At 35.8% G+C, this 27641-nt stretch overlaps 2 protein-coding genes across 9 annotated transcripts in view; one reads left to right on the plus strand and one right to left on the minus strand.

Annotated features, from left to right (window-relative positions):
- Window positions 1-12761, plus strand: part of FXR1 (FMR1 autosomal homolog 1) — a 60398-nt gene extending 47637 nt beyond the window's left edge. For 2 of the 8 annotated variants that reach the window (XM_044383900.3, XM_026498100.4), the window contains 5 exons: window positions 4285-4488; window positions 6287-6487; window positions 7209-7289; window positions 10824-10915; window positions 11705-12761. In XM_044383900.3, coding sequence (XP_044239835.1) covers window positions 4285-4488; window positions 6287-6487; window positions 7209-7289; window positions 10824-10915; window positions 11705-11875 — 749 coding nt within the window. In that variant the 3' untranslated portion in view covers window positions 11876-12761. The remainder of the gene's footprint in view (window positions 1-4284; window positions 4489-6286; window positions 6488-7208; window positions 7290-10823; window positions 10916-11704) is intronic. The other 6 variants (XM_044383909.3, XM_048214943.2, XM_026498081.4 and 3 more) reach the window with 3 other exon arrangements.
- A 6924-nt stretch (window positions 12762-19685) lies between these two features.
- On the minus strand, window positions 19686-25874 carry DNAJC19 (DnaJ heat shock protein family (Hsp40) member C19). The gene is made up of 6 exons (XM_026498060.4): window positions 25690-25874; window positions 24802-24853; window positions 24649-24722; window positions 23363-23442; window positions 22395-22465; window positions 19686-21024 (listed from the first exon to the last, which is right to left on the minus strand). Exons 1-6 carry the CDS (start codon window positions 25690-25692, stop codon window positions 20954-20956), a joined length of 351 nt encoding a protein of 116 aa, XP_026353845.1. The 5' UTR covers window positions 25693-25874; the 3' UTR covers window positions 19686-20953.
- Window positions 25875-27641: the final 1767 nt, after the last annotated feature.

Consider the following 27641-nt stretch of genomic DNA (forward strand, 5'->3'; position numbering starts at 1 on the left):
GTGGCATTTGTATGTACATATTTGTAAACAAAAGTGTTGTATACATATCAAAACGTAGTAATGGTGATTATACTGCTAGGAAACATCTTTTGCCTACTCTCTAGGAAAGATAAAAATGAAAAATAATGCCAATCAGTGTGCCAAGGTTGTGTATAGTACATCTGTACTAGCTTTATAAAATATACTTTATTGGCTCACTTGGCAGTTTTGAATATAAATATTTCACATCTGGAATTATTTTATGAAATAACATTTCACTAAAATGAGGGCTTTAAAAAGCTAGAACCAAATTAACATTTTATAAATGATCATCATTTATTTAATCATGTATTTCAGTGTGAGGATGGGGCCCTAACCCATGTAGGAAGGGGCCAGTGGATGGTGGTGGTCAACAATTTTCTAATCCTAAATTTTCACTTATTCTTCTTCAGCTTTGGAGTTGTTCCATTTTTCTCCATTTGGACTTGGATCTTAGCAGTGACCTGATTTTTGTCTTCCCTCGTTCGCTTCCCTTTCCTTCTCTTTTCTCCATTCCTCTATGCTCACCCTAACTAACTGCTTTAGAAAAATAATTCATAAGCCTTTTCCAAAATAGAAGGCATTTAGGGAGAATGGATAAACATAAAAGTTTACAGTGTGCAGATTTCATGTTTGAAGGATCATCTAATGATGCCAGAATTATGTTAAATTTATCCTTTCGTTTGTTGTAGAGCTGTGAAAGGTTAATTATCCCTTCCCTTTCATATTTTTCCACGTTCTCATTTCTTGATAGTTTTTATTTAAAGTTAACTATTGGAACTTGAAAAGCAAAATTCTAGTAAAGTGAGTGTTTAGCATATGAAGGGCAGAAAATTGTGAAGTACTGTATTTCCTGAAAATACATTTAATACGAAGGACAATTAACCAGTAATTAAAGAGAAATTATATTGAATGATTCTAGAGGCACAGATTACTAGTACAGATAATCAGATTTGGCTTTTTGGATGATAGGATGATGAATTAGTTGAAGACTTTTATAAGTCTCTGTAGGAAGTCAACTAACTGATGAGGCCAGTCTTTTGCAAAATGCCTTTGTTGACAGATAAAATTTTTGTGAGTTAGTAAGTTTTTATGAGTGTTAGAGGAATATCCTCTGGATTGAAGAAAAGTTATGCAAGTTGTTCAGTAGATGGCACTCTTACCTCTGAAACTTTGCAGACTGGTAGTAGCATTGCATTTCTTGAAATAGCTATTGAATTTAAGTGGGCTTGAGAGAAAAAACATTTGAATTTGGTTATAGATACTCTCTTACCTACTTAATATCAGGATATTTAGGTGATAATATATAAGTTGTATAAGAAACATTTGCTCATAATGTCTCTGAAGTTGGTATGATCCTTAGAATGGATGATGTTTTAAAGCTAATGGGCAACATTTTCTTTAATGGCACACAAAATATGTCTTAAAATAAATGGGTGGCATGTTGGAATTGACAAAATATGGTACTTTAGCTATTAAGTTTAGCATACATGAACATTGGAAAGGATGTGAAGTATCTTCAGGAGTGATTTTAGAAGTGTTAGGGGAAAATCTGATTTATAACTCTGTTAAAAACAGGTTTTATTTGTTGGAGTCATTAAAAATCAGATTAGTTTCATGAATCATTTTTAGAGCTATTTAAAAAGTTTATTTGGATTCATGAACTTAATATTTTACAAAATTAAAAGAGTGATGTGCAGTGATTTCAGTGGTGTGCATTCATATGATTAGTAGTGTTAGTTTCCTTTTGATGCTTTAACGAATCTCAAACTTAAAGGCTTAACACAGATTTATTATCTTATAGTTTCCTAGGTCATAAGTCAAACATGAGTCTCAGTGGGCTAAGTTTTTTTTTTTTTTTTTTTTAAAGATTTTATTTATTTGAGAGAGAAAGTGAAAAGAGCACGAGAGGGGGAAGGGTCAGAGGGAGAAGCAGACTCCCTGCTGAGCAGGGAGCCTGATGCGGGGATTCGATCCTGGGACTCCGGGATCATGACTTGAGTTGAAGGCAGTCGCTTAACCAGCAGAGCCACCTAGGCACCTTCAGTGCGCTAAAATTGTCAGCAGGGCTGTGTGTCCTTTCTTGATGCTGTAACATTCCCAGCTTCTAGAGACGATCTTCATCCCTTTTGCATATGACTCCCTCTTTCAGTCTTCTAAAGCCAGTAGCTGCAGAGTTCTGCTATCTCTTTGGTTCTCTGCAGCTGAGATTCATATGATGAGTTTCGCCTCACCTGGATAATCCATGATAATCTCCCCACTTCAATATCCTTAACCTATCACATCTGCAAAGTCCCTTTTGCCATCCCAGAAACATTTAAGCTTTATTTAATATGACTAAAGCCCGAGCACTAGCCAGTTCATTAGCCCTTTTTCTTTTTGGCTTTAATATCTCTTATCTACTGAAATCTATGTTTTAGATCACCCCCTTTAAGTATTTAGAATACAAGATTAAGGTTCAAGTTTAGGAAGAATTTCCTTGCTTGTGATACTGAGTTAAATACTATGATGTATTTCTGGAGAAAATTCAATAGGGACTTAAGTAAAAATTTTTAAAATGAGATATTCACTTACCTTCAGATTTTGGTATTGTCTTCAGGCAGTGTATAGGCTTGTCAGTAAATTCAGAAATTCTTACACATTCCAAAAGATATTTGACTGATGAAATGATAAATTGCCATTATTCTAACAAACCATGACATCAGTTAGTATATTTTTTTGTTATTTGGAGAAATAAATGTTTAGGAGATTGATTCTCTTTTGTGGGATTCTCAGTCCTAATAAACACTTTTAAGTGTGAATACTAAAAACTTGGCTATAGTTTTTTCTAAAGGATAGTTCCAACGTTTTAATCCATTTTTATATAATTGAGTGGTTACATCAATATTTAAGGTCGTGGGAAAAAAAGGAAGAATTATCTGTAAAGGAGAAAGGAAGTTGTTAGGCTCCTTCATTTACCTTAATACATCTACTTTTGTACATCTGAAGAGTTCTTATGTTTTACTTTCATCATCAAATGACTGGAGTTAAAATGTAGGGAACTTGTAGTCTATAGAATCACTTTTATTTGGGAGATAAGCAAAGGAACTTCAAAATCATGCAACAGATTCATTTATCAAGAGAGAATTGTTATGCATATTGTTAGGTGTCTGGGGGCATTTAGAGGTAGAAGAAAGAGCTCTACCATTTAAATATATCATAGACCAAGTGGGATGTAAACCCAAAGGAGAAAAAATGGAAAAGAACACATGCCAACATTGCCTGATAGACTCATATTGCTTTTAAGGAAATAAAAGGAGAAGTGAGGTCTGTTTAAAAGTTAAGTTGGTCTGGAACTAGAAATTGAACTGGGCTCTGAAGGAGATATATTTGGACATACGATAAAAAGGAGCGGTGGAAGTGGCATCCCAGAATTAAAGAATAGAAGTGGGAGTGAGTATTGTAGTGATTGAGTCCTCTAAATCTGGCACTTCGTGATATGGTAATGATACTGCAAGTATTTTATAGAATATTTGCAGTGTTTAAATTTTTAAAAGGTCAGTATTAAAATAGGTCATTGAAACCTTAGAAATGGTCTGTCAACCTTTAGAATCTCAATGAATTTTTCTCGTCAGGTTAAAGTTGTCTTCTCAGCATTCTTAAAATTTGTTCTGTAATTTTACATAGTGTATTCTAATTTAAGCCACTATTGCTCGTAAAACATAATTATTTTAGGTACAGCTACTAAAAATGCACTCCCAATTTATAAGAGACGATCAGTTATAAGAAAAAGTGCGATTTCAGAGATGTTAAAAGTGTGAAAAAATGTGCTTCCTAGAATCAATGAAATGGTAGAGTACACTATACTAATTAAACTACTCGTTTTTCTAAATATTAAATTTGCTTTTAAGTATTGGATTGCAGTTATTTTTACTATACTTATTTGTTTTTAAAACAAAAATGGGCAATTTTTTATTTCCCTGTATTAACTGTTTTGCATATTGTATATGTAATGTCTTGTGTGTTTTCTGTAATATTTTATTGGCTCTATTTCTGCACATTCAAACCAATTTCTAATTTCCCACTAGTAGATCCTGTATTACTAGTCTAATATTAACGTGATTAATAAATTTCCGACTCATTTAATTTTTATGTAACTTTCTTTGAATCAGCCAATTAGGGTTATTAACGTAATGATTTGTAGGAAGTAATTTTGAAAGATTTCACTCCTTTTTTCCCTTTTTAAAAAAAATAGGAATCTAACTGGCTTATGTTCTCTTTCCCAAGGTACAAACTCTGAGCTGTCTAACCCCTCTGAAACAGAATCTGAGCGTAAAGATGAGCTGAGTGATTGGTCATTGGCAGGAGAAGATGATCGGGAGAGCCGACATCAGCGTGACAGCAGGAGACGCCCAGGAGGAAGAGGGAGAAGTGTTTCAGGGGGTCGAGGTCGTGGTGGACCACGTGGTGGCAAATCCTCCATCAGTTCTGGTAGTCTTTTATATACTATGTCAGAATCCTTACTTTGTGAACAGTATAACTTTATACAAGTTAATTCATTTCCCAAGGCCACCCATTCTGGGAAGTGTCTTCTCACTGAGGAAAATAGTGGAGTATATGGCAAGATAAGGAGAAGCCCTATAGGGTGTTTCTCAGTGAAGGTTTAGCTAGAATATTCAGGTCAGAGAAATTTTGGTTGGCCGATTCTCTGTTTTGATGGTCCAAGATTTCTCTCTCTGGTTTTTTGGGGGCTTATGTAATTAGAATGTTTTTTTCCTTACAATATTTGGGTTATATATTTGTTTGCCAGACAGACCCAGAAAATTCTGATGCACAGAGAGATCTAAGTTACTTTACATACTTAATATTGAAAATTAACTGAGAAGAATTTTTGCTGCACTGTGTACTATTTTGGGAATGGAAAAATTGTGAAATCAAATTTTTTTTTTTTACTGTTTGAGGAATTGAGTTGTAAAGAAGGCTGTTTAGAAGACTGAGAACTGAGGTGCATAAGCAACTTTTTACTCATGTCTTTTTATAGGAGTTCCGAGAATGTTTTTGCTTAGCATAATGGACTAGGGGGGAGGATTGTCAGCAGTATGTGGACTAGATTATATCAGAGATATATAACCTTTACATATTTTTATTGTATACCACTTTAAGAAAGCCACTCTTAATGTTATACGCCCTATGAAAGTTTACATAGTATTTTAAATGTCATAGAACATACCTATATATAATTAAATGTATAGCAGACTTGTTTACAAACTACAAAAAGCTGGAACAAATTACACAATTTTAGGGGCTTTTAAAAAGGTACTCAAGTTCCAGTGATATTCTTTGAGCCCTAAGTTTAGTTTTATAGGCGTTTAGGGAAATAGTTTTTATATTTTACTACATTACATTGCTATTACCAAGGTTTATAAAATTGTAGTATGCTGAATTGCGCAATAAATGTACTTTACCTAGTGCTTATGATTAATGGATAAACTTAGTGTCTTTTGCAAAGATGCTAGCTTGCTAGCTGTTACCAAAGGAAACTTAGAAAGGAAAAATCGTGATTAGGTGAATTTCTTCTATAATTTGGTTGGTGGAGGCAGTAAATGCACATAGGTAAGATGGGTATTTTTTTTCTTATGAATTATATCTTAAAACTTTCCCTTTCCCACCCTCACCCCACCTTACCCCTCCTTTACTCTTTGTTTCTGGAGATGGGAGTACTAGTTAACATTCATTTCTGTATTTTCCTATAACCAGTTAGAATTTGAACCTTTATTTTAGTTTGCTTTTTTTTGTGTAGACTTGTTTTGATTGCTTCAGTTCAGTAACATTTCTGCTATGCTGTGGAGTGCAGGTTTTGAGAGTTATTTGGTAATAGTCCATTAACATTAGCACAAAGCAGCAGCCAGCACCTTGAACTCCATAAAGGGGACAAAACTGAATATTTCTCTTCATTTTCATTTCTCTAGCCTCTGGGCGGATTAGCTCAGAATGTGAATATCAAAAATAGCATGTAAAAATATATTATTTTCTAATACATTTTCAAAACAAGTCCAAGAAATGGTAGGTAGCTGAGGGTATTTGCTCATTTTCTGCTTTAATTTTTCATTGCCATTTAAAGTTTTTCATGTTTGTTATTTTCCAGGGAAAATAGTGAAACAGAAAACATTTGAATACAGGGTATGGGGGAGAATTGAAGTTTCTTTATCATTAATAGATATAGATCAAAACATTACTAATAACTGCAGCTCTCTTAAACAAATATTTCTTGCCTCTGACATGCATATAGTGCTCAAAGATCCAGACAGCAATCCATACAGCTTACTTGATAATACAGAATCTGATCAGACTGCAGACACTGATGCCAGCGAATCTCATCACAGTACTAACCGTCGTAGGCGGTCTCGTAGACGAAGGACTGATGAAGATGCTGTTCTCATGGATGGGATGACTGAATCTGATACAGCTTCAGTTAATGAAAATGGGCTAGGTATGTAAGCACTTAGGGAAAAGATATATTATTGTATAATAATGTATGACGCTTTTTTCAAAAAAAAAAAAAAAAAAAAAAACAAACCCCCAAACGTAATGCAATTCGCATATTGAATTTTTCTTGGTGTTTACTTCAAACAAGATAGATAGCTTTGTGTCTGTCTGAAGTGTCTAGTTCTCAGATTTGTATAGCTAAATTATTTGAAACCAGAAAGGTTTATTAAAGTGCCCTTTGATGCCATTAAATCAGTACGAATATTCCAGCTGCAAGGTACTTAATACTCTTATTGTTCCTAAACCAAAATTGGGCTTTCAGCTTGCCTCTTTAAAATTTATTATAAATGACACTAGTGAAGGTATGTATATTGAGTAGGCGTTAACTTCCAAAGGGCTAAAGTGTTGTTAACTTTGCTTAAAAAAACTAAATTGTATTGGAAAGGAAGACTTTATTCCTGAATGATGGTAATTAAGTTGTTGAGTTTGTTCAGTTGAGAGTTTAAAACCCTCTTAATTTCCAAATGATAATTCCATTTTTAATCTATTTGAAATGCTTAAAACTACAAAATTATTTTCCTGTCTCAGTAATGTATGTTGTTTTATCTTCCTTGTTGAATTAAAAAGTTCTCTTTCCACATTCTTAAATCTTTGAAGGAAAGAAGTTTTTTTGTTCTGCCTTTTGTTTTTCTCGGAATAGTTCATGGTAAACTTTGCAATTACAGATGATAGTGAAAAAAAACCCCAGCGACGCAATCGTAGCCGCAGGCGTCGTTTCAGGGGTCAGGCAGAAGATAGACAGCCAGGTAACTTGAGTGGACCTGTTGACAACACCAGGTCACAAGCATGAAAAAATGTCATGTGTCTGCTTTCTAAATATATTATACTTACATGTACACATGTGTGCATATACATTCAAGATGTGCATTGCATAAATTGTTTACTCAACTAATACGACTACTACTCTTAAGAAAATGCATTCTTCCTTCACTCCGTAAATGTTTACCTAATCGAACTAATGTTGTGTCTTAATTTTTTTTTTTTTACATGGAAATACTGTTGAGAAGACCATTATTTTGTCCACTTGGCAGATTTTTCATACTTGAGTTTGGGCCTGCCATCCCAGGGACTTTGTTGTAGATTGTGATTGAGGTTGATTGGCAAAACCAGGCAAACTTTTGCATGGTGCCACTTACTATATCTGAATTCAGCACCTCATTTTTGTGGGAATTCTAATACCCACAGTTAAAAAAAAAAAAAAAGTATAAATGAGAAAAATACTTGAAAGTGTCTTTTTTCTAATAAGAGGAATGCATGTTATGTTTTGTTTGTTTATTGTAGTGTGATGCCTTTTCCCTTACACCTACTAACTATTCAGATTAATAGTACTTATTTATTAGTTTTAGAATGTTTATTTTAAGTAGTCATAATTTTTAGTAACTTCAAAGAAACTTGTTTGCTGTGTCTATATTATTTTGAACATAATTCCATATCCTGTATACAGAGTCACGTGTATATTCACAATGAAGAAATTGTGTGCACCAAAAATAAACCCCTTTTAAACTAATCAATTTCTGCATTCTTTCCAAAGCAAATTCTTGGATGTGTTTTCCCCAAATAAAGAATGTAAATTCAAGTATCTCTAATATTTTAAGTTTAGTGGTTGTAGAGACATTTGGGAAAACTGGTTAAAGGTGTTAGTTCCCATTCTTGAAGAAAAGTTCATGTTTTAAAGATAGTTGTAAATTTAAAAGGAATTAAATATTGTCAAAAATAGAAAGTTTCCAGAAAGTGTTTCTTACTGTTTTCCCTTCTCTTCCCTCTCTCTGTAGTGTTAGAAATGTTCTTTAGACCAAGAGGTCATATTTACATTGTTTGAAGTTGGCATGGCAATGAATACAATTTCTACCGCTCTTTATAAATAAGAAAATTCAAACTATTGTTGTGGGCTTACCATAGGGTAAATAACATAGTTTGTTAACTAGGTGGATGGTGCTTTATTACCAAGTCAATGGACATAAAAAACAATAGTGGTGTTAAAGAAGAGGCCGAGAGATTTCTGTATGATATTAAGTGAAACTTGAGTAATTTGGGGTGTCCAGTAATTTGATGATTTGTTCCATACTTGCATTTATTCCTGTTTTACCGTTCTTTGGAATTGCTGCTTTTCCTGTTTAGAAATCCTTGTCTTCCGTAGCCTGTCTTCCCTGTTCTTCCCCTAGAATCTTTTAAAAGCCCCCTAAGATAACATCGATGGAACAGACACATCATTTTCTCCTTACCCCTGCCAGTACTTGTAGAAAAGTAGCATCATCTAAAAATATCAACATTCCCTTATATACACAATCATTTCAGTTCTCATTTGCTCAAAATTTGTTGTCTTTAGTGTAAATTAAGCAGTGAATATTGCTTATTATACTTAGAAAGTGACTATACAGTGTGTCCAGTTGATTTACTTGGGCCCCTTAGGAGGAAATTCTACAGTCCAAATTATGCTGCACAGATCGCTGTATTTTTCTTCTAGATATTATATTTATTAATCTTTAATGGCCTTTTAAGTGGCTAGTATTATAAGGACTGGCTCTGAATAGGCTTTGAGTCACCTAAGGTGGTTTTTGGTTGTACTTCCCTTTATGGGGGAGGGGCACTGGTAAGTTTTTACCTTTCCAGCTAAGTGCCTCTTAATTTAGTTGATACCCTTATCAAAGTTTATTATTCTGTGAGTGTACATAGTGGATAAAGGGTTCTAAGTTGTCACATATTCAGATTTAGCCATATGTTTGTGCAGCATGGTTTCCAAGTAGCAGAGTTCTTCCAGGTGTCACTGAGGTCTGAACTGTGGAAACAGAATGAATTCATTAAGGTGCTCCCCAAACTAGAATCATTTCTAGAATGGTTTTGCCACCATGTATGTAGACTATATAATAATGAAATGGATTTGACAGTATTCTTCTCTTCAGTTTTGAAAACGATTACTAAATGTATTTATAAATGAAGGGTGGATTTAAATGATTTTTTAAAAGCTCCAAAATGAATACCCCAAGTTTCTTAGAATTTGGAAACAAGGCAGTTTTAGATAGGAAACATCTTTATTTAGTGCTGTTTCTTAGAAATGATATGTATTCTGAATTAAGTGGTTTCTTTGAGATTTAAGATTCATTTAGTAGTTTCAGAAAATTCTTGGCTCTTACAGAAGTACTATGTTAATTCGTGGACACAAAAGATAAATTGTAAATACTGTCCAGCTTCTTTATCAAAATGACTTATTTTCATATCATTTGAACCTGATGGACCATTTCTCCCCTAGTGACTTTTAATAAATAATTTAAAATTTACTTGAGTTTTCATTCTTTATATTAACTTGCTCTCATCCCGTAAATTAAAATACACTATATTTCATATAATCAGAGATTTTCCTCCCCAGTTTCTGGTAGAAAATGATTCTTTGAAAGAGAGCGATTATTTGGTATTTCTTCAAATCAATAAATTCTCCGTCGTAAGTCCTAAAGAGAAAGGATTGAGGTGTAAATTGAGGCCAGAGTACCTGTAGAACAGAGATGTTGCACTTGGGTCGGCAGAAGGGTGTTAGGTTGCTTTAGTCTTATTCTTATGTCACTATTGCCATCCACTTCCTTGCAAACACACATGCACTTCAATCAGTCCCTTAAAAGATTGTCAAAGCGGGGAAGAGGTGGTTACTGGATTAGTGGTGGCCCTTTTCCCACCGTATCATTGTCCACATTTTTAGGGTGGTGTTCTGCCATCTTTAGTTGGCTTGTAGTTTTTTATTTTAGACCAGTCAGAATGGTTTGTGAAAAAGGAACCATAAAATACCACACTTGGATATCTTATTTGCGCTTAAAAAGAGAAAAAAAGAACGACAAAAACAAATATTTGAGTAAATCTTCTATATCTGATGAAATTTTCATATTGAAGTATATATAGCACACCGTGATTTGCACCAAATATGCCCCGTTTTTTCCCCAGAGAGTTGCAAACACTGGGCTTAGAATCCTGCATTTCCTATTCTTAGTTGTGGATTTCTGTATCAAACTTTATCCCACAACTATAGTCAGTCAGAAGCAGTGGCTGGATTCCTGTGAAAGCAGACTTAAATCTAGGCTTCCTTGGATCTCCAGCTTGGAATTTGTATTGTCCGCACTAAATCACAGGCACATTTTTCGAGTTTTGTTTTTGGTTGGAGGTGGTACCCAGCTTAAAATTTTGAAATTGGGTTACCCACCATCAGTTTATTTTAAAAGTAAAATTACTCTTTATCCATAATTAAACTTTAGAAATATTTTTTTCAACACCTGTAATTTTTTTCTCATCTTCAACAGTCACAGTTGCAGATTATATTTCTAGAGCTGAGTCTCAGAGCAGACAAAGAAACCTCCCAAGGGAAACTTTGGCTAAAAACAAGAAAGAAATGGTAAGGAGAATTTAACCTGTAGGTTTTGTTGTTTTTGTTTTTTGGGTTTTTTTTTTTTTTTTTTTTTTTTTTTTTTGGTTTTGTTTTGTTTTGTTTTTTTTGTTTTTTGTTTTTTTCTGTTTTGGTATGGTTTAGCTTTATTTTTACTTCTTAACTTACTGTATGATCGATCACTTGTTTCCCCAACTAGACAAATAATATTTTAAAGACTACTCTTGATTTTGTTCTTGGCACCAGGTAATTGAAGATATGCATGCTTGAGCCTGGAATACTTTTCATTTAGAATTCCAAATAGCATTTGTAAAATTCAGTCTGCCCAAAGATATTGGGCATGGAGATTGTTGGCTTAATTTGGGGAGCAGTAGGCTATATACCTCTTCTCAGTGATGGATGTAGACCTTTAAGTTTCAATTCTTTAAATGCTTTAAGGGATTTGAAATGTAAATGAGTTTCAAAAAAAAAGGTGAGTAAATTAGGTGTTTATTTGCTTAGGGTGTTAACTTTGTATCTTTTACATGGTGATCTTTCCAGTGGTTAAAATTAGGTTCAAGTTTTCAGATTCTAATGTGATATAGCACTGCTAGGTACTAGAGATAGATTTGAAAGACCAATAGAGGTGGAGTACATTGGTATATGCTTTGAAAACTTAAGAACATTTTAATTCTTTGATCCAATGTGGTTATAAAACTAAAATGATTTATTAGCTAATTAATGTTTATATAGCTGTTTTCCTCCTCAGCTGTAGATTTCATTTATAAAGAAGTTGAAAAAGTTGTCTCCCTTTGGCAGGCAAAAGATGTGATTGAAGAGCATGGTCCTTCAGAAAAGGCAATAAATGGCCCAACTAGTGCTTCTGGCGATGAAATTTCTAAGCTACAGCGTACTCCAGGAGAAGAAAAGATTAATACCTTAAAAGAAGAAAACACTCAAGAAGCAGCAGTCCTGAATGGTGTTTCATAAACTGAAGAAGTTCCTAGTTTACAGTTCTTTTACATTTTACAATAGTGCTTGTACAAGCTTGCCAAAGATAGAATATGGATCGCCAGTCTTTACATCGCACTTTCAGTTCCTCCATTTGGAATTCAGAAAGGGGAGGGATCCTGAAGAAACCATATGTTAAACATACTTTGACACCTACTGTGTTATAAAATATATCATCAGATGTGCCTTGAGAATAGTATATGTAACATTAAAAAAAGTTGCTGGCTATAGGAAATGTTATTTTGTTTTCAAAATATGGCAGAGATGGGGGGAGGTGGGTGGGGTGGGATCCCTAACGTAATATTCTTTATGAAAAGCATTAGCTGCTTTTGTTACATTTTTAATAATATGCAACCACTTCTTCACCTGAGGAAAACTAGAATGAAATGCAGTCTAAAATATTTTGCACTGAATTGTAATTTCTCCATTAGTTTAGTCTGGAAACTGGTCTGTTTTAATGTGTTTTTTAAATGCTGTATGTAGAGGAAAATCTGCAGACCACTGGAATACATTTTGTTAAACTCTCATCTGCAGGGACACTGGGTGATATTGGCAGTGACTGTTCTACATTGAGGCTTTGTTTGGTTTATTTATTAAAGTGTACAGTATTTAAAAATCAAACATAGCTTTAGTTAAAACACTAAGCTGAATTAGTCATGTCCATTTCAGACATAACCTGAACTACTGAAAAGATCAATTTCCAGGAGGTTTATTCTGTATAAAAGTACATGTAGTCTTCAGTAGAATCTCTTTCCTTTTTTCTTTTTTCTTTTTTTTTCTTTTCTTTTCTTTTTTTTTTTGATTTTGGTTGTTTGATGTGCAATATGTTTTTGTATGCAGGTAGTAAATAAACTTTGATCTTCCATTTGCTGATTTTTAACTTTCTACTTTTTATACCAATTGTAGCAAAGTAGTTGGAGCTAGTAATAGGCCTAGAATAGTTAACTTGATTGCTTTTTAAAAAGCATTTATATTTGCTCATAAATAGTATTAAAATATTAATTGGTTAATCATTTTGTAATGAATCCTCTGAAACCTTAGCACTTAAAATTTAGTCTGTTAGACTAGATTGGCTTAGGGAATTGATCATACATTTGATACTAGTAAAGTCTTTATATCAAAGGCAACTTTTGGAAGGCAATGGGGTAAAATCCAGAATTTTGCTTTGGCCTTTGAGAATTATTTTTATAAAGAAGTATGGTGAGCAATTTTTAAATAAGAAATAGACCATTAACTTGGTTTTTGATTCTCAAGGAAATAATTTTGAAGGTTGTCATTAATGATTGTATTTTTTTGTATGTACTTTAGCCACATGGCTTAATTTTAGGAAGATAAAGATTTCGCATTAAGTGTTCAAAGTAACAGTGATAAAATAATTATGCAGATATATGTGAGGTCATATCAAATGTGGATTTACTGGAGGTTCCCTGCCTCCCCCCAATAGAAGCACATAGACCACTGAACAAGAAAGACAGCCCTTTGTCATTTGGTGTTTGAAAAGTGTTTTTTATGTGCATAAAACTGTTAAGTGATTTTAGTTAATTTATAATGACTGAAAGACAATTCAAGGTACTGCTAAAAATGTAATATTTGTCAGGTGTCCATATAACCCCAGACCTCAAATTTATTACCACTGAAGTTAAGATGTGATGGTATTAAATGCTTTTTCCTAAAACCCTAGTAACAGAATTTATAAGTAAGATGTGGTATGAAGAGGGCAATCCTTGTATTTTAAGTATCAAATAATTTCATACCCAGATTTTTAAAAACTTAACCCACAAACATCTTTTTTAACCATCAAAGGTTAGAAAGATGTAAAATTGTTGGCATTTTTTTCTTTGCTCTCTTCAGTAACAGGGTTACAGATTAATTACAAGGTATGAGAATTTTCATTAATTCCCAAATTGGTAAATACGGTATAAATAAAAAATGATTTTTCGTTTTCTTTCATGTAGAATAGATTCACTAAGATCCTTCTTCCATAAAGATTGTTTCATTGAGAAAGTAACATAAAACCATCTTAATAGTGCAAGCATATGAATAACCATATTCTTGGAAATAAATATCAAGGTTTCATTATTTACAAGTGACTAAACCTAATGCCTTGTGTATTGTAGAACCATAAGGCTTTTTTTTTTTTTCCTTGAGAGAGAGAGAGAAGGGGGGGAGGGTGGAGCAGAGAGAGAATGGAAGAGAATCTTAAGCAGGCTTCACACAGCACAGAGCCTAATGGTTTGATCTCATAATCTTCAGCTGAAATTGAGTCAGATGCTTAACTGAGCACCCAGACACCCCCATAATAGACTTGTTGGGGTAAATACAATATACTCTGATTTAGAAGTTAAAAGGCCCACTCCCCAAAGGTAGTAACCATGTTGATTCAGGTAGCCTTCCAAATTGTTTTGAGAGGGGTGCATCTTTTTTGGCTACTACCACACCAGTTAGATAAGATGTTGCTGTGGGAAAACTTAATGGTAAGTTAGGACATGCTGAAAGACACTCAAGCAAAAAAAAAGAAAGAAAAAAGAAAGAAAGGTCTTGTGCAGCCTTCACATTGTTTCAGTGTACTTATGTGAAATCACACAAGGAAGCTTATTAAGATTACATGGGGGCAAAAATAATCTTTTCCTGAAATCTTGGGAAGCTTAGTATTTATTTTTATAGATTTTATTTTTAAGTAGTGTCTGTACCCAATGTATAGACTCACTCTCAACTCTGAGATCGAGTCACATGTTCTGACTGAGCCAGCCAGGCACCCCTGGCATCACCTTTTTAAAGCCTTCAGTGGCCCTAAAACTTTTGCGGAATGGTGTAAATGGGTCTTTATTGATAGCTCAGTCACTATTGGTATAATTATAGTAGGGCTACACCAATTTTTAAGTAGTTGTTTATTTTAATGTAGAATTGAGAAGCAGCACATGAAACTGGTGAGTTCATGAAAACCTAACAGGCATTCTTAGAACCAGGCAGAGGGAGGTCACTTAAATGATTTTGCCAAAAAAAAAAAAAAAAAAAAAAAAATGCGGGTATATGTAGTCAAGTAAAGTAACCTAAGGACAGATAACACTAAGCTAGTGAGGAAGAGGTAGTTGGTATTTTTTTCCAGGTCTCCATGTCAGCCATTCTTTTGTAGCTGGGATCCATCACCTTCATGCTAAGTCACAGGTGTTTTTTGTAGGTATTGTTTTCTGTGAGTCGAATGTGTAACTTGATAAAGGTCTCTGCAGAGTTGGCATATAAACTGAATGTTGCAGTTAGACTGGGAAATTGTACCATTTGTCTTCACACAGATTGCACTTTTTTGAGGTTGAAACCAGTCTAGTTTTCTCATAGGCTGTGCCTACAGTAAGCTTAGTCTTGGAAATGGAAAATCAGCTATACTGCAGTAAGTCCTGTGTTGGGTGGTGGTTATTGGAATGAGGGTAAAGGAAACTTTACACTTGGATTTCCTTCTAGAAAGCCTCAAGGAACTTTATTTGAACCGGATCTGTGTGTTTGACAAAATTCCAAAAGGCTGAAAGATGTTTGGTGAGAATCCTCACTCAGTTTCCTACCTTTTCTGTTATGGTTTGGATCCCCAATATCTTTTATGAGGATATCTGGTATAGTGAATTTGATGACTTTTTAAAAATTTTTCTTTATTAGAAGTGTTCTTGATAGTAGTTACCACCTTTGATAACATTTGGGTTTTATTTCAGGATCTGCAATAAAGCAACAATCACAGTCTGTAATAGTTAAACTTTGGCAAGTGGTATTAATTTGAAGTTGCACTCAACTGTTGACTGAAAATAGGTCAGTTACGTTGAGTCATATGAAATTGCCAATAGTTGACCATTTCTGACCCACAAAAGTGGCAGTTTCCTATGGCTCAACCTAAGTACATTTTTAAGTATGATCATTTACTCTAGAATCCAAGCAAGAGCCTAATCATCCAGAAAATCCCTTATGATTTTTCTCCATGAGGGATGTAAATAAGGAAATATATTAATTTTGTAAGAAGGGTTTATTATCAGATTCCTTTAGATTCAGAATCATCTGTACCTTCTATATTACTACTTCAAGTACTCAAATAAGATATAGGCTATAATGCAGGCTATAGTCTTCATAAGAGGATTTCTATCAGTCCATTTGGCTTGCTGCTTTCTTCCTTTGATAATTTGAAAATTATAGGTATAGGTGTACAGAATTGGGAGTTTCAGTGTACCTAACCCAGACATTTCCAGCTATGCTGTATGCAATCTAAAGACAGAAAAAAAGGGCAAGATTATTTTTCACTGACAGTCTTAAAGTCCCACTAGTGAATAGTTGCTGTTTTTTTTTTTAAGATTTTATTTATTTGACAGACAGCCACCGAGAGAGGGAACACAAGCAGGGGGAGTGGGAGAGGAAGAAGCGGATTCCCAGCAGAGGAGCCTGATGTGGGGCTCCATCCCAGAATGTCGGGATCATGCCCTGAGCCAAAGGCAGATGCCTAACGACTGAGCCACCCAGGCACCCCTAGTGAATAGCTTCTTAAATTTGTGTTTCAGTGACTGGTATGTTTTTCTTGGGGTGAAATTACAGGGATATTTTGTACCTCTTTTACTTGGACTGTCAAAAGCAGCTACTGATTTTTTTATTTGGGGGTTGGGGACTATTACAAAAAATTTCCCATCGTTTTTGTAGATAAACCAATTTGTCATGTTGCCTGGAGCTTACGTCTCAGCCTGGTTGAGTTTCATTTTTCTGGTTGTAAAGAAGAATGTAAACACGTTTGAAATTCCATGAATTTTAACTGTACTAAAGTAACAGCAAGTGCTAACATATTCCAGATTATACCTTCACACTAGACCGTGGACCTTGTCATTGGGTCAGGAATAATTGGTAACATTGGGTAGAAGCTCGCTCGCTCTTTTTTTTTTTTTTTAAAGATTTATTTATCTGAGGGGGGGGTGAGACGGAGAGAATCTTTAACCAGACTCCCTGCTGAGCATGGGGTTTGACCCACAACCCATGAGATCATGACTTGAGCTGAAGCCAAGAGTCGGATGCCTAACTGAGCCACCCAGGGGCCCCTGGATAGAAGCTCTTCCTATATCCTGTTGCTAAGGCAAGAGTTAGCTGTAAGGAGGCACACTACCCAGAACAGTTCCAAAATCACAAAGTAGAGCTTAGGTCATTTAAGTTTCCTAGTACTCAAGGTTAAAATGATCTGCTTCAATGCTGTAAAATCATTAAGAAGCTATATAGCATTAACCTTTTAAGTTAAAGGATATTAACCAACTGAGCTCCTTTTGACTTTGATAGTAAAATTACTTTAGTCCAATGAAATTTTTCAACCTGCCGTTTTCGGGTTGTAAAGAAGAATGTAAACATTATGTTTGAAATTCTGTTAATTGTAACTGTACTAAAGTAACAGCAAGTGCTAACATATTCCAGTTTATACCTTAACACTGGACTGTGGACCAATTCAGGATTCTTTTAATAACCAAAACCCACTCTAGCATTTTAAATAGTGTTTTTGTACTTTACCTCAAATTTTAATTTTTTTCTATCCTATTGTTCACGTTGAAACAATTCTGTATTCTAGCCAGAAGTGTGGAAACTTAAAACTTGACTTGTCAACTCTTTATGAAGCATTCTGCCTGAGTGAATTTTTTAAAGAATTATTTCTGATGCAAGGTTTTAAGGTAGGGCATACATTTTCAATATGCTGAATATAGCTTTTTAGTGTGGCACAGTTCAACATGCTTAGGGTTTTACTTGTGTTAAGATGTTAGTTAACTAATATTTTCCGATTAGTGGTTTTCTAGCTGCCTTTCACCCTTTTTGCTTTTGTTATAAATTAAGGTCAGCAGAGAAAACCTTATAATCAAGCTTCTAGAATTAGAATATATGAGTATTCCACCTGTTTTCATGCAAGTTCTCAATTGTTTCTTCAGTGGTTTGGGTGTTCTGGGATACTGATTTGTATCACTAGACTTTTTTTTTTTTTTTTTAATGCTTCCATAGGTATTCCCATCATTTGGAAAATACTTGAAGGCAAGCGAATTTTCCTAAAATTCTAAGAGTGGGAAAAGATTTAACTTCTAGGACCACTCATTATAGCCCACTTTTATCACCAGCAAAGCAGTTTTCACAAAGCAGCATAGGTCTCATAGTAATGTCAACCCAGAGGCAGTGAAGTCAGAATGGAAGGGACAAAGTAGGGGAACTAAATCTGTGGTATGCCAGATGTAACATTAAGGCTGTGCATAGGAATTCCCCATAACCTACCTATTCAGGACTAATAGAGAACCATGTTACAAATGAACACAGGAAATTGGAGAAGATCCCCCAGGGCTTGCTTACAGTTTCATTAGCTGTGTAACCTCTGAAGTAATTTGCTTTTTTTGTTTCCCTACCCATAAAATGTGGAGGAACCCTCACTTTTTTTTTCTTTTTTAAACAGATGGGGAGGCGTTAACCATGTAGGTAGTGTACTCAGAGTACACTGGCACAAAGTAAGTGCCTGGCTATTACTGCCCAAGTTTGACTCGAAACCTGCACCTCCTATCTCAGTGTTCATGCATACCTTCCTCCCCCTTGAAGAAGAAAGAAGTCTGAGTACCTGCTGATAAAAAGGCCCCACACTAAAGGTGTAATGACAACTCTCACTCAAATTTCATTACCACCAAGGAAAACATCCCTGGTTATCAAATTTGTGACAGGTATCAGTGCAGGTTAACATCATGGACTTTAAGTTTGAGAAAGATTAGCCTGCTCACCCAGAATACTGTTTTGGGCATTACTTAACTTCACTGTTGTTTCTGTACTTGTAAAACATACTTAAATACTTAGCACAATGCTAGTACACTGTGAGTAGTCAAGAAATGGTAACATTACACATCAAGTATTTTGTTAAACATTAAAAGATGGAAGGCGCTCATACACTTGTTACCAGTTACCCACTATGATCTGGAGCCCTCACACAGGTGACTTTTTCCCAAGAAAAATGGTAGGTCTGGTTCATAATCTACAATGAAATGTGGATTCTTCTACTTAAACGGTAAGCCTAGAGGAAATAAAACTGATTACTATGAAAGAAAAACGTGCTCTGTTGTGCTCCTTAGTGTCATTTTAAAGCATTTTTCATTGTCTTAATAGTCACCTTAAAACAGGTGTGCCATTTGCATTAAACACTTGAAAGTATACCCACTACACAAAGTTTTCTCTTTTAGGGTCAGTGCTTGATTGTCTCTGGGCATATTAGCTCATATTTCCTATTTGTCCTTCAAAAATTTGCTTTTAAGTTTTAATTGATAATATCTCTTAAGGAAACTTTTGGTTAGTCCAAAAGACTGAAACAAAATGTTAGTAAAAATAGTTGATCCTCATTATTAGCAGATTCCTTGTTTGCAAATTCACCTACTTGCTAAAATTTATTTGTAACCCCAAAATCAATACTCAAGGTACTTCCTGCTCGTTCATGGACATGCAGAGTGGTGAAAAATTTAAATCACCCAGTGCCCAAAGTGATGCTTGCCTTGTTTCAGTTACCATACTGTAAACGTCCCTTCTGTGGTCCAGTTAATGCTAAGTTTTTCACATTTTTGTGCTTCTTGGTGATTTTCCTGTTTAAGATGACCCTCAAGCCTAGTGAAATGCTGCCTAATGCTCCTGAACACAAGAAGGCTGTGCTGTAACGACAGGAGTTAGTGTTGGCTGCAAACTTAACGTTAATGAATCAACAGCATAAGGTGTCTTTAAATAGAAACACACATAAAACAAGGTTATATATTGACTGGTTGATAAAAACATGACCCAGAGGTTCAGAGGAACCTTTATTTCCCCTATGAACACATGATTCCGTATTTGCGAATTTCAGTGTTCTCAGTAACTTCATAGCACATTACTACTTTGAATAACAAGTGTACCTTCATACCCCTTTTCCCCAGAAATAACTAAAGAGATTTATCCTACGTAAAACCCACGGCTGCCTTAAGCTGCTGCTTTCTCCTATTCTAAATCATAACAAGTAGACTTGATCAGATTTTAAGGAAATGGTGGAAAAATAAAAAGCAGATATAATCCAAATCTGAAGTGTCGGTAAACACATACCAACACCAAACAGGATCACCACCACTATTTGGATCTTAATTGACCTTGAAAGTCTTGTGTTCTCCATTAATAAGAACTTTTAGGATGATGTAAAGTTTAAATGATAGGTAGTATAATTTATCATCTTAGAGCTAATGATAATATTCCTGCTGGTGGCCACAGACTTCTACTTCAGGTGTTTTTACAGATCCTTGGGTTAAGATCCTTCTATATTTCATGTTCGACTACTAGCCATTTACCCATACATGTCATTTAAATATGAGTTCATAAATTCTCCAATAGTCCATGCTGAGTATTTTCCATAAATGAGAGCATTTCAGTTTTTAGTTTTGCTAACTGTGTTTTAAGCTTGGTCATAACAAATGCAAAAACTTATTACATAAAAACCCAGTAATTTATAAACTTTTCAGTTTCTTTCATTGGCTAGTTCAATACAGTGTAAATACTTCTTGATTAAAAACAAGACCTCTACTGTAAATCTTACACTGTCAACAGTTTCTAATGTATGAAATCTAAATTCTGTCAATTATATATATGTGTGTATATAGTTAGATGTTATTTCTTAGGTCAAAGTTGTGGCTAAACTCACTTTTAAAATTTAAGGTTCCAAGCAGTGGGGCTGGTTTTCTCAACTCTGAGCAGCCTTTCTCCCAGTAAGATGACTTCCTCCTATAACAACTTGTGCAAATTCCATCGTAATACCACATTGTATTTTAATTACCGATTTTTCAGTATCCCATTAGATTGTGGCCTATTTCTATTCAAGTGGTATCTACCTATAATTACTGATGCTAAATCTCAAAATATTCTATAATCTGATTAAAATCCTCACATTCAAAGAAGAAACTTCTACCAAAGCTTTGGTTTAGTTTGTGCTAAATCATTTTTAAAATTTGTAACTTTGAGGCATTTTATTATAAAAAGCTAGCACTTGTATACATAAACCAACAAGAACTTAAAATTCATCACACATTTACTTCATTTTTTAGCTTGACCTTCTAGTAAATCTTTAGCTTCATTGATTTTGGCTGCTATATAAGGAGATCCTCCTATAGGAAGAAAGAAAAAAGGAATAGTTATAATATGGCTTCTCAATTTGGGCTTGATGAAAACCTATTCTCTTGTTTCAGGGATCCCTATTGCTTATCTGAGAGGTGGAATTAGCAAAAACGGTATTTTGACTTTTTAAAATAACTTTGACACAGCAACCAGATAACCAAATGTAACATATTTGACCAAAGGGAAATAAAGTAATTCATATTAAGATTTCCACAAAAACAGCACCTTTAAAAACTTAAACTGGAGATTTGCCTATCGTTTTCCCCTTAGTTGTGGGTGCTGAATGCCATTCTCTGCGGTTCCTAAATGAACTTGTTTTTGCTGGTGGTGGTGGGGGGGGAACCTTAAACTGATAGAAATAGGATTAAAAAACCCCCCACATATGTGACCTTGAAATAGTATAAGTTACTATTTATGATGATTACAAGTCATAAATGAACATGAATTTATTGTACTATGTTACTTTGAAAACATGTGCTCAGAGGTTTCTGAGCTTTGTTGGAAAGACCCCACTATGATTTGTACTCTTTTTCTGTCCTCACAGTTTTTCTCTTTTCCTGTTATTTATTGTGCCTTCATGATAATTACCTAGGGGTGCTTTCCTCCTACGCTGGAGCACTGATTCTCAAAATGTAGTTCTCAGAGCTGCAAGCATCAACATCCCAATAAGAAAATACACCTTTATAAGCTCCATACTACGCTTAATGAATCAGAAGCCTTCCAATAATAGAAGCTAAATTTTGTAGAGGAGGCTACTGCAGTCAGATACCAAACAATCACAGACCTGTTTAAACTCAAAACATTCTTAATGAAGGGCCTATCCTGTTTTGAGCAGTGGAATGTGGATTTTGGGGTCTATATTTTGGTATTCCTCATAATTATTTGCTTTCAACACAGCCAACTCTGTTTAGAAATGTATCAGAAACAAATCTTACAGGTTTCTAACTAGGTAACCTCTAGTTCAAAGGTCTAAATGGATAGAAAAATTAAAATTTTTAATTTCCTTAACTGAAACTTAGCATTTCTTTTCATAATATAGACCCCTCCCCCACCAAAAACAGCAGTATTGATAGTATTTCGATTAGAAGTCACATTTTATCACTATTGCAGATCTGAAAATGGTAATGCTTATCACTTTCAAATTACAGTAGTTACTAGATAAGCTTATTCTATAAATTTTTCACTCAGGATTTATTCTTTGAAGATACTGGAAAATGGATGGATCCAGCCTGGGCAACAGTGCTCACACAAACATTTAGGCATCTCCCTTGAAACAGCCAAGAATTAAATATGAAATTATTCCACTAATAACAATTAGTCACTGAAAAATATGTACAAGAAGAATTTAATGACTACTTACCCTTGTCTGGGTGATTTAAAAGCATAATTCGTCGATGAGCATCTCTTATTTTTCCTTTATTGGCAGTAGGGCTAATTTAAAAAGAAAAAGGTAGTTTACTTCTAGATCACATCAAAAAATTGTAATAAAGCCCAATTAAAGATCTCGTGAAATGGGTCCAGTCAACACAACAATATGGAAAGTGGTTTAGGAACCTCTAACATACAAGGATGATGAATCTTCTGAATCAGAACTAAATAGCTCCTTAGGAAAACAGATTTTTTTTTTTTTTTAAGATTTTAATTTGTTTGAGAGCAAGAGAGAGCACAAGTGGGAGTGAGGGGGAGGAGCAGAGGAAGGAGGAGAAGCAGACTCCCCGCCCAGCCGGGAGCCTGACATGGGGCTTGATCCCAGGACCTAAGCCTCAGTCAGATGCTTAACCGACTGAGCTACCCAGGTGCCCCAGATCAGTCATTCTAAAAAAGTTAGTTGAGGCACACCCGGGTGGCTCAGTAGGTTAAGCATCTGACTCTTGATTTTGGTTCAGGTCACGATCTTGGGGTCCTAGGACAGAGCCTCACATTGGGCTCTGAGCTAAGCATGGTGTCTGCTTCTCCCTCTCCCTCTGCTCCTCCCCCCCAACCCATGCACGTGCTCTGTCTCAAATATTAAAAAATTAGTTGAACTTTATAATCATTATAAAAGTCCATTTATTGAAAGGGAAAGCATGTTTAAGTATCTAGAAATGAAGGGAGAATATCACTACAAAAAATGTTACAGAGAACAACACTGAGCACTTCAATTGTTGGTTTAAAAGCCTATCTTTCAATGAATTAAAAAGTGCTTATGTGCTAGTGTGCCTTCTCACTGGACTTTTGCAGAGTGTTTAGATCTTAGAATGTATGTAACACTACTATATCTCTTAATAAAAGGTCTTTTTACATTTGTTCATAGCTCTAGAGTTGTAGAAAAATTTAGAAATTATTTACCTTACACCTAGTATTAATGCTGCTTCTCGTTTTGTCATTTTGGGTTCAAACCCACCTCTATAATAGCCACCACTGAAGGCCTGAAAGAGGAAATGCATTCATAAAAATAGATTAAAATAAACTGAAAATTGCTAAAAAAATGTTGAAAATTTTCCTAACAGAAAAGTTAAGACATTTCAGAGAACCTTAACTGCAACACTTACGACATTTTAGCTTTATGAGTAGCAACAAATATTTTAATGATCATTAAACATCCATTTTTCCCCCCCAGAAAAACTATCTTAAAAATATAAAAGAACAGTGCCTCAAAGCCAGTTCTTCTGGGAATAAAGGAAAGATTATTCCAAGTTAGTTGTGTTACAGATAAAAATTTGATCTAAGAGGTGCCTGGGTGGCTCAGTTGGTTAAGCATCTGCCTTCAGCTCAGGTCATGATCCCCGAGGCCCAGTACGGAGCCCTGCATCAGGCTCCCCGCTCAGAAGAGTCTGCTTCTCCCTCTGACCCTCCACCCCATCTTGTGTGCTCCCTCTCTCAAAGTATTTAAAGTATAATTTAAAAAAATTTGATCTAAGAATATGATTATATGTTAGAAAAACAGTGCTTTAAGAAAAAGATTTGGAGATCTTTTCAGGTTCAAGGGCATTTTGAGGGTAAAGGTAACTACTAAAACAAGACTTTAAGATATGTATTCAGAAAATCAGGCTTCCAGGTCCCCTGAACTTGTAAATCGGAGATCATATTGGTAAAATTTACCATCATCCTTTTGTGTCACATTCAATCACAACAATAAAAATAAGTACTGAACAAGCTGTCACAGCCAAACATCACATCCACTCATACTCTATAGCCTAATTAACTCCAGTGCTACCCAAGAATCTTACTAGGGCAATGCCAGGGCCACACAGTTAAGAATGGATCACTTCAGATCCCTAGATCTGTGTTTGTCATGCAGAGCAGATAAGGGAAGGCAAGAATTTGGACAAATGATGCTGAAGTTAATAGTATCTAAACAATAAAGTGCTATTAACTTTCATGATACTAGAATTGTGTTAATAATACGATTGTGTTAATACCCCAATTCTGTCATACAAAGCATTTGATTTTTTAGGGTAACAACATTACAAAGCTCAGAACTTCTAAACCCTCTTTGTGGGAAGAAAGACAAGGGGCCCAAAGCAAGCTCTTAGAACTTCACAGATGTTTGGAAATTAACCCTCTTCAAGTGTGACTCTAAGCTTCATACACAGGCAGCATAGAAATTAGCAAAAATGTTTAGCAAGTCTTACAGATTTTGGTAGACTCTGAAAAACTTGTTTTACTTGAGGCTCCATGTGTTTCATGGCTTGCAAAACATAACGGCCTAAAAATAAAAGCAACAGAATAATTAAAAAATCTCCAACCTCCCCTACTTCACTTCCACTCCCAAACCATAAACAAACCTGCAAATCCTGCAGCAGCAATGGTCAGTCCAACTGCTACCACTGTACTGGCCTGGTAAAGGGAAGCAGAGTAAAAAATTTACTTCTCGAATTCTCAACCTTCCCTATTGTACCCATTGTCCCATCCCAAACTCATTGCAAGTTTTACTTTCAAAGGAGAAGCAACTTTAGGAAGAAAATAGTCTGCCCATGATCCTTTAAAAGGACTTCAACTTTTATCTCCAATTCACTGTAAAAAGGTATGGGATTTTTACTGTGAAAGATAAGAGTGAGGGGATTTGCTTAATTTACAACAGTCAAAAAGATGATTACCCTCCCTTTGAAAACCTCTTTCACCTCCAGGCAAATAAAGCCACATTACTGTTCAATCAAGAACAATGAAAGTTTCTGCTAGAGAAAGAACTATTTAAAGTCTATAGAATTTTGACAACACGTTTCAACCGTAAACGTGGGCTTAACTAGAAGACTAGCTTTTCACAGCACCTTCGGCACTGTGGCGTCTCACGGTCACTCTACAGAGGCCCAAATATATTCAGGAATCGAGAAAAGATGTGTCGGCAAAAGCCAAGGGGGAGGATACAGCAAAGTAAAGAAGGTACTGTGAGGCTTTACCAGGGGAAGAGCAGGTATAATCAAATGCGTTTCCACTAATCACTGAGCCTCGGGGACGACGAACCAGGGACTGAAGACCCTGCAGAATGGCCATACGAGAACGTATGAGGATTGAGCCAACAGCTTTGTGTCCTGGAGAGTGTGGCTCTCTGGGGCCTACATCTCCAGCCCAGAGTCGCAATGGGGAGACAACCTCGGCTCCCCTCCTCCGAGGTCGCCACTTGAGATTGCGGTCTGGGCCCGAGATCGCTAAGGAGACCAGAAGGCCGCACTCACCATGGCTCTGGCTTGGCTCCCCGGCCTCCACCGAGAGCGCGGTTCATACCAGCCCAAAGGCCGCAGCCACCAGTTCCCACTCCTCTCTACCAAACAGCGGCACGGCCACCACCGGCAGACACAAACGGCCCAGATACAGGCGCCCAAGGAAATACGGCGATAGCGGCCGCAAATAGGTCGGAAAACTGTCGTAAAAGGGGGACGCAGTGGGCCAGAGGGGAAAGGTCGCTCAAGCAGTGGGCAGGTGCACAACACGACTTCAGATTGGTTGGTGGGTGGGCGGATCTTCTCCTTGCTTGGGCTCAGAGCTGGGGCTTCTGTGTTTTGCCCTTCGCTACCGGGCAGAAGGTATTTGGAAATTCCCATGGGGAAAGGTACTGGTGCAGAAGGTCGAGAACAAAACTGTGTAGCCTTTCTCAGAACGCGCTCCCCCTGCCCCCCCCTTTTCAGCACGTGCATTCGCCTTTTGTTTTACCAGTCAAGAGTAATGAATATCCTTAGAAATGCCATAACAGTTTCACGGTGAAGCCAAATAAATATGTAGCAAGACAGGATGGCAAACGAGAATATGTCCCAGAAAACCAAAACAACAATTGTGTTTCAGGGGTGCTCGGTAGCATTCTCTTACTTAAAAGAATTTATTTATTTTTAAAAAGATGTTATTTATTTATTTGTCAGAGAGAGAGCAAGAGAGCGCATGCACAAGCAGGGGAAGCTGCAGGCAGAGGGAGAAGCAGGCTCCCCACTGAGCAAGGAGCCCCATGCGGGACTTGATTCCAGGACGCTGGTATCATAAACTGAACCAAAGGCAGCTGCTTAACTGACTGAGCCACCCAGGTATCCCTACTTCAGAATTTTAATTTGTGACTTGACCTTGTGAAAATATTTGGGGTTTTGTTTTGTGGAATGGAATAATCACTTCAAAGTCAGTTAATATTCTGATCATGGGACCCCCAAATCCCCACAACTGAAATATGCTACTTAAAATTTCTCTTCCTCTCCTCAAAAACTAGGGTTTGGTTTTGCCATTACAGGGCATCAGCTTCATATATCCCTCCATAAATGCTTGAGAAGAGGAAGGTAATGGAGACATTAATGGAAGTTTTACAATGTTTGGATGATCAAGTAAGTTTGGAGTTACTTTCCCCCTTAAAACTTATAAAGTATTAGAAATCGGTTTACATTGCAATGAAATTCTGGTTTGATGAGCTGGTTGCATATTAGACAAGTATGCAGATTTGTTGGCCTTGTTTTCCCCATCTGTAAAAAGATTCTGTGTTTGGATCTTTAAGAATTCTTCTAGTCCTGAGATTTTTGTAATGTAATATATTGTCAACCAAAATTTCTTACATGTTATGTAAGGAATTTTTTATTATTTGCATATTGCATATGTACAAACTAGAGCAAATAGCTTGCTTGAGGAACAGGTTAACATAGAGAGGCCCAGTCTCAGGAAAACAAGGATGGGTAATGTAGGGAGATATGAAGTGGACAAGGCTCTGTTTCTGGAGGCATGTCAAAGTCGATGTACAACCTCATTCTGTCACTAGCTGTATGACTTTGGATAAGTTATTTCTGACTCTGAGTTTTCTCATTTGTAAAACAAGGAGAACGATGACTACCTCACCAAATTTTTGTGAGGATAGAGAATTATGTACATGGTATGCTCTGCATGTAATTAGCGCTCAGTGTGTTGGCAATTATTATTATGAGGCATGTTGAAGTACAAATTGGTGTGCAGAGGCCCTCCCAATTCTCATGATACCTCACTCATGGATGTGAGTCTGGTAATCTTTTCCCTTCCCATTAAGGACATGGAAAGCAGCTCTAAAAGTAATCTTTTGAAATTTCCATCAACTGGTGAATGGATAATGATTCCTTGCTTCTTCTAGCTTCTGATGACTGTCAGCATTCCTTGACTTGTGACTGCATCACTTCAGTTTTCAAGGAAG

The sequence above is a fragment of the Ursus arctos genome, unplaced genomic scaffold (genome assembly GCF_023065955.2).
Source record: "Ursus arctos isolate Adak ecotype North America unplaced genomic scaffold, UrsArc2.0 scaffold_4, whole genome shotgun sequence".
NCBI classification, from domain to species: Eukaryota; Metazoa; Chordata; class Mammalia; order Carnivora; family Ursidae; genus Ursus; species Ursus arctos.